General features: G+C 38.6%; 1 protein-coding gene across 2 annotated transcripts in view; it reads left to right on the top strand.

The window, feature by feature from the left end:
* Positions 1–3,800, top strand: part of LOC117528049 (RUN domain-containing protein 3A-like) — an 81,967-nt gene extending 78,167 nt beyond the window's left edge. For both annotated transcript variants that reach the window (XM_034190571.1, XM_034190570.1), the window contains exon 17: positions 3,275–3,800. In XM_034190571.1, the coding sequence (XP_034046462.1) occupies positions 3,275–3,497 (223 nt within the window). In that variant the 3' untranslated portion in view covers positions 3,498–3,800. The remainder of the gene's footprint in view (positions 1–3,274) is intronic.
* Positions 3,801–7,551: the final 3,751 nt, after the last annotated feature.

Genomic DNA, 7,551 nt, shown 5'->3' on the forward strand with positions numbered 1-7,551 from the left:
GGGTTATTTGGTCACGTGGCTTTTAGTCAGGATTCTGACATTTTGCTGATTGGCTGAGACACGCCGCTCTCTGATTGGCTGCAGCCTTTGTTTACAACGTAGCACTTGTACCACCATGGAGGAGTGGAACCAACTTACATTTTCAGCGGTTACGCCACAGCCAATCACAGAGCGTGGCGTGATGATGGCCAATAGCGGCCAACGTATCAGATGGACCAATCACAGCCATGCTTTCAAAAACACGCTACCAGTCTCTTTGTATAAGAGATTGTGGTACCAGTGCTATGTTGCTTGCATCATTTAACAATAAAACATTTAATCCCAGCAAATACTTTTATTGTGAAATGCATGCTTTCAGTGTTCCTTGCAACTCAGTTTCACTTGACAACACTGAGGAGGCGTTAGCTAAAATCTGTTTTTTGCTAACATCAACAAATTTCCCACTATTTGTAAAAAGTTTCACTAAGTACACAAGCTAAATAAAACCTTATATTTCCCCACGATTTGTACAACATTTCATTAAGTACATCAGCTGAATAAAATCTTATATTTGCTGTGAGTTCAAGTTTAAATAAACTGTGATCAGGAGGTGGGATACTTATTTGCTGTTTCAAATATTCTAAATGTTCTGTTTAATTTTGAGTCTCTTCCAGTAACCTGTTTAATAAGAATCATTTCATTTTCAAGTAATTGATAATAAAACTGATTTAAAAAAAAAATATTAAATACTATATTCAAATAATAATATCATATAAGTACACTTCTTTGTACATCCCACCTTCAAACAGCCTCATACGACCATCCGTGAGAAATCTACTTAAGCTCCCAATTTTCTACAGGAATACAAACTTCCTATAGGCACTGCACTAGTTAATGTAACAGTGATACAGTTTACTAGATTTGTTATTTATGCTTCACTTGTGTCAGTATCTGTCCGTGCGATTCAAACTGCTAAACTGTTGCTGTCCACATTATCCCACACATCCGTTACACTGGCATGGACGTTAAGAAAAATGTCCATTAGAGGGCGCTGCAAACTGTCTTGAGAGTTTGACCATATATAAATCAACATTTATTTATTAAGTGCTTTAAAGCACCAGATGGTGTCCAAAGTGCTGAACAGTTAAAAACACAGATTCACAAAAATAAATTCATATTTAAAACGGCACATAAAACAGAACATATCACCTCCCCACGAGGTATTAAAAGCCAATTTAAATAAATAAGTCTTTAATTTCGATTTAAAAAGTGCTAGGTCAGGAATACTGCATAAGTCGAGAGGTATCATGTTCCACACTCTGGGGCCAGCGACCGCAAAAGCACGATCACCCCAGAATTTATATTTTGACCTCGGAACATCTAAGTAAAGTTGGCCAGACGCCCGTAATGACCTACTGTAAGTGCGCAGAGTTAAAATTTCAGACAAGTAGGGAGGTGCAAGGCCATAAATAGCCTTAAAAACAAACATTAAAATCTTAAAATCAATTCTAAAACAAGCTGGAAGCCAGTGGAGTGAGTACAGGACTGGCGTAATATGCTCACGTCTAAAAGTGTTTGTTGAAAGATGAGCTGCAACATTCTGCAGGCGAGCAAGTAAAGACTGGTTGTCAGAATAAAGTGCATTACAATAATCAAGTCTAGAGCTAACAAAGCACAAATAGCCATCTGAAGATCACGTCAACTGAGGAAGTGCTTTACTTTAGCCAGAAGACACAGCTGGAAAAAAGTTCTGTTGATCAAACCTCAAACAGCTGTCAAATATCACTCCCAAATTCTTGACAGCTGGTTTTACATAATTAGCCAGAGCGCCAAAGTTTGGTGTTACTGCATTTTGTATGCCAGAACACTCAAACACAATGATCTCAGTTTTACCATCATTCGGGTAAAGGAGGCTTTTGGACAGCTACTGCTTTGCAATTAAATAATGATACAATTAAATAATGATAACAAAGCATTACTCCCATTAGTCCTCATAGGCAGATAGATTTGCAGATCATTTGCATAGCAATGAAAGAACAGGCTGTGTGGAACTATAATTGATCCCAATGGCAAAATGTACAAAGAAAATAGAATAGGCCCAAGAATAGAACCCTGAGGCACTCCACAACACAGGGGAGCAGTTGATGAGGAGAGGTCACCAGTCATAACGGAAAAACTCCTTTCAGCCAAATTCGAGCTAAACCACTTAAGTGCAGTACACTGAATGCCAGTAAGATGTTCTAACCGGGAAACAAGTACTGTGTGATCCACGGTATCAAAAGCTGCTGTGAGGTCCAACAGAACCAGCACAGCAGGATTCCCTGCATCCACTGATTAAAGTGATGTCATTATGAACTTTTAAAAGTGTCGATTCGGTGATGTGTCATGATCTAAATCCAGATTGGAATTTTTAAAAGGTGTGATTGTCTTCTAAAAATGACGGTAACTGTATAAAGGCAACCTTTTCTAAAACCTTAGACAGAAATGGCAGATGTGACACAGGTCTAAAACTGACAAGTCAAGGTTATTTTTTTTTTTAGGACACTCCAGAAAGTCATAATAATGTTTTAATGTGGAATTTAAAAACTCATCAAAATATTACTATGCTGTTGTTAAGTCTTCTTTGTGTCCTTTTGCCACCTCAGTGATTAGCTGTACAGTTTTATCCATATCTGCAGGTTTTCAAGAAAACTGACACCAATACAGACTAAATGTCTGTAGAGTGTGAACAGAAGGCTCTGGCTGTAGCCACATTTATTGTTTAGCATAAATAAGCCTTTAACTAATGCGCTTGATGAGATTCTATTGTGCCTACATTAATGATAAATGTCCACCAGGTGGAGATATTGCTCCATTTCAGGAACCTTGAGTACACGCTGTTGTGGGACATGTTGAAGAACCTGTTGCTTATAGTCATAGAAGACTGGTTGTCTTGAACAAAAATGCTGACCGCAGTTAGCATATGTGTTTGTGCTAACCATGATAATGGCCGTCAATGTGATGTTTGCATGTGAAGTCATGCTAACGGCGCAGTAGGATTTTCCGTACAGCCAGTTTTTAGTTGAATGTGCCCTGTCTGGGGCATAAATGTTGGTTTGACTCTTCACAATCCATGAGTTCATATTCAAAAGACGATCCCACAGTGTTCAGGTGATGGTTCCCAGACATACGATACGATACACTTTATTGTCCCTTCCGGGAAATTTGTCTTGGACTCCAAGAGATATATACATAATCCAGATACATAATCCATAAGAAATCCAGCAAATCCTAATATGTCTTTTTGCACCTGCAGGTCCACTTCCCAGGATGAAGCCCTTCTCCAGCCTTCATGTCCTGACCCCAATAAAATTAACTTTACACCCCACGGTGGCTCTGCCTTCTGCCCCGTCAGTCTTCTGAAGCCCCTGCTGCCCACCATGGACCTGCTGTTTCGCGGCCTGTCCGTCTCTCCCGTCACTGCCTGCCCGGGCCAAGTGTCCCCAACCAGGCACGCTATCAGTGGATGTCAGGACTAGTCCACTGAAACCGGAATGAGATTTTTATGAAAGGTGACAACGGACACGTGCTGGCCTCGCCTCATCAGCGCTCCAACAACACGCCGTGAACAACGTACCAATCACCACAAGCATTTCCTGTCATCATACTTAGATTATCGCTGGCGTCAACATCTATCCTTAAATGCTTTGATTATTTCCACCTACGCAGAGTTTGGACTGAAGGTTTTTATTGTTTATTTAATCTGCACTTAGATTGTCCGAGTATTGTCCAACATGGATCACAAAGAGAAAATCACAAGATCATTTCCACGGTAGAAAAATCCTAAATAATGAAATTCAGCTCCACGTAACTGTTTAGTATTTGGAATTATTTGTCATTCTTGTGAATTATTGTATACTTCCACCTCTGCCGGTGTCAAAAATGAATCATGTGTAAAAGAATTCACATGGGGGGATGATTTTGGGAACCACTGATGTTAGATTGTAGTCGTACGCTTTTGGAAATCTGTTGTTGTTGACATGAAGGTAAGTATGTAGTTTTGGAGCTGTTTAAAACTGCAGTCTGTGAGGGGAATTTTTTTCTCTTTTTTTTTTTTTTTTTTTTAATGTCAAAGTAGGTGAGACACGAGCACTTAGAGCGCACATTGACGTGAGTGTAACTTTTGTATGATGGTGACTGTTTTCCAGCTTCATCGTCTTGATTCTATTGCAGCTTAACTTCAGAGACTGTTGGTGAAAGAATGTATTTCATCGGTTTTGCTCCCCACGTTTTATAAAATCTTAGTTGATGAGAGGTCTTCTCATTGTGCCTACAGTTAATGACGGCCTACTTTTTTACAGATACTGTATTTCTATGGAGATAATATATTTTTGTAACTTTAGGAGGAGTTTGAGGGCTGCCTTTAGTTTTTTTTTAATGCACAGCTTGTCCGTTCATGAAGACGTTTTGTTTTCCTTTGGCGGTTCAGCAGAAACTGACATTTTATGAATTTGTTTGCTTATTTTCAAATATTGCATTTTTTTATTCTTTTTTTTTTGCCTTTGACCTTGTTTTCAAACTGATCCATGCTGAAGTGTCGATCTGATGATGAAAAATGCTCATGTTGAAATATTGGCTGATGTGGCAGAAGTTGTTCTAGTTTTTTTTTTCCGTTGCTTGATGGTTCATTTGGGCAAAACATTCAATGAGGTTTTACGCAAGCCGGATTAAAAAGAAAAATACAGATACAGCATAACAGATGCTATTGAACAGTCATTATCTCAGGGTTCTCTCTCTCTCTCTCTGTGTGTGTGTGTGTGTGTGTTTTTGTTTTTATTATTGTGTGTGGGAATAGTATTATTTATTTTTTATATTTTGGCTTGGTCTCCAACGCAAATTAAAAGGGAGCCAATGTGCAGCTTGTTCCCACTGCGAGTTGATTTTTTTTTTTTTTTTTTTTTTTATATATGAGTATATGTCTGTGTTTTTAATTTTCATCATGATTTTCAAGTTTTTACTGTCACTAAGAACAGGGATGAAATTACTGGACTTCCAGACTTTAAGCACACTGTTACCATGGTTACAACTGATGAATGCAGTCATGCTAATCATGGTTAATGTTTCGCAGCTAGCATCAGTTGTGGTTTGCAGTGACGAGATATGCCATCGTTAAAGGTTACCATTTGCTTTGAGACGCTGCGTTGATCTGGCTATCTGGTATAAGGAGCGATGTGGCCCAGTGAGGTGATTTCTGGGAAAGCTCGCTGGACATACAGCTTGTGCACAAGGCAGATTACTGTCACATTAAAGTTGATGCCAAAAGAAGAAATTGCCCAACTCCAGAGCCACTTGACAATTGCACTTTAAAGCTACAGTGTGCAAGACAGCAGTGTTTATATTCATTGCTAGAAGCTTGGGATGCGCCCCTCATAGCACCAGGGGAGCAGGTGCCCTCATGGATGCCGCCATGTTGACACAGCAGCCCAAAAGGGACATTTTGCGGTGTGGCTGGAAGATGAAAGCAAAAAAAAAAAAAGGACTTGCTCCCCCCTATATGCTAACACACGCTAACAAATTTAAGAACCCTCATTTTTATGTTCAGTGGAGCATCAGACATATTGATTAACACAAGCGCGAATCCCTGTTACCCAAGAAGGGAAACGAAATATAACATAATCTGGAACCTCACCACTAGATGACACTAAATCCTATACACTGTAGCTTTGATGAAGAAAATGTAAATCTCTACTTCTAATAGTTTAAAATAATCAGACAATAATCTATTAAACTGTTGGTTTATCATATTTCAGTGCAAACCCTTTGATGCTCGGGTGCTTTAAGTCCAGAACGTGTGAATGTCAACAGAAGTCTTATGTTGTGGTAAAGCTTCTGTATTTCTTGAATGTTGACTGTTTCTCACAGTGTGCCCGTCACCTGCAGGGTGTTCTTGATCTGGTTAAGTCTAGTGAATGTTTTTCTTCATCAGTGGAGTGAATTCAACCATCTGCTACATGTCTCTCTTCAGGTCTCTGAGCTAACATATGTGTTATTCATTTTTTGGGAATATACATAGTTGTTCATTTGAAAAAACCTAGCGATTTTGGTATCACTTTTAGCTTTTCAGTCTTATGATGAATTGCATAATAGGTAGTGACTACTCTTAATATATTCCAAATGCAAAGCACCTAAAATCATCTTGGACACTTATTTGCTTAACCGTAAAAGAATTTAGGTAAAACACACACACACACACTTAGCCAATAGACCAGCTATCTATTGTATTAAAAAAAAATTACTGCAATGCCTACACCACCACCTGCTTTTGACATAAACTCACAACTGAGTCTATACCTTAAATTCATAGTCAACATTTACATTCAATACCAATATCCTCCATTATCTAGCTTAAATAAACAAGCAACAAACACGCTAATGCCAGTACCCATGCTGTGCTAACTGTAACTTTTCAATAGGATGCACATTTACGAGCCTTCCAGCGGGTATCACTATTCTGCATTTCTCTTTTGAAACCGACTGCATAGGTGTTTCAAGAGGTTTCGGACTTTGCCATCATTAATTTACAGTACCAATTAATAAAAAAAAAAAAATTCTCGTCCCCAGTCACACCTATCAAATCTTGACTTCCCCTTTTTGTTCCCATTCTGTTGTATGTTCTGTAGCATATTTAGCCATGTAGAGGGCCATCATGTTTCTCCCTGTGGCTGGTAGATTAACTTGCTAGCTTATACACCTGTGGGATATAGAATAGACAAAACAAAGTTGCTTATTCGATTAACGTGGTGCATCGAAGCTAACCACTGTCTAACGACTTCATCTACGTTATGTGCTCTTTTCATTTGGAGAGTTACAACATGATGGCTTTTATTGTTTTTGAGTTATTCCTGATATAAGGTGGCTGGGATGGACACCCCACCCCCGAGCCCTACGCTGTTGCTAGCACTGGAGGAAAAAACTTTTGCCTTTATCCAAAAAACGCAGGAGCAGACATTGTCCTCAGTTGCTGCCTTGCTTCATAAAAAAAATACAGCACAATACGTCTTAAAACTGTGGACAATCTTCTGTCTTGCAGGCAGATCTGTCCTCCAGACCTGTAGTTTGAAACCCTTGGTTTTGATGTGACAGTGAATTTTTTTTTTTTTTTGAAGGAAAAATAAAAATCCTAAACACACTTTTTATCTGCGTTTTTCTGCTCTGTGATAAATGCTGCTGTGTTTATTATTCTGTTATTTTCCTTATTGTCATACTTGTCTAAGCCACGTGGATTTGTGCATTTAAAGTTTAGCCATGCCTTAACTACAAAATTCGCGTTTGCGATTGGCTGTGAGTGGCGTTCCTTTGTTTGATACGGACCAATTAAATTCGTCCACATCCAGGGACTACACAAAGAGCCTCGACGTTTTAGAGAACGGCCCAAGCATTTTTGAAATAGTTGTTCTTGCAGGTGCCACATTTAAAGTCATTTTTTTAAAGTTTATAAATTACGGAATTTTATATGTTAAGATTTTAAACAAAATTTGTTTCAATAATTTAGCACCCTGTCACCCTTTTATTACAAAAAATAGAATTTAAAAC

Source organism: Thalassophryne amazonica, chromosome 16, assembly GCF_902500255.1.
Source record: "Thalassophryne amazonica chromosome 16, fThaAma1.1, whole genome shotgun sequence".
NCBI lineage: Eukaryota > Metazoa > Chordata > Actinopteri > Batrachoidiformes > Batrachoididae > Thalassophryne > Thalassophryne amazonica.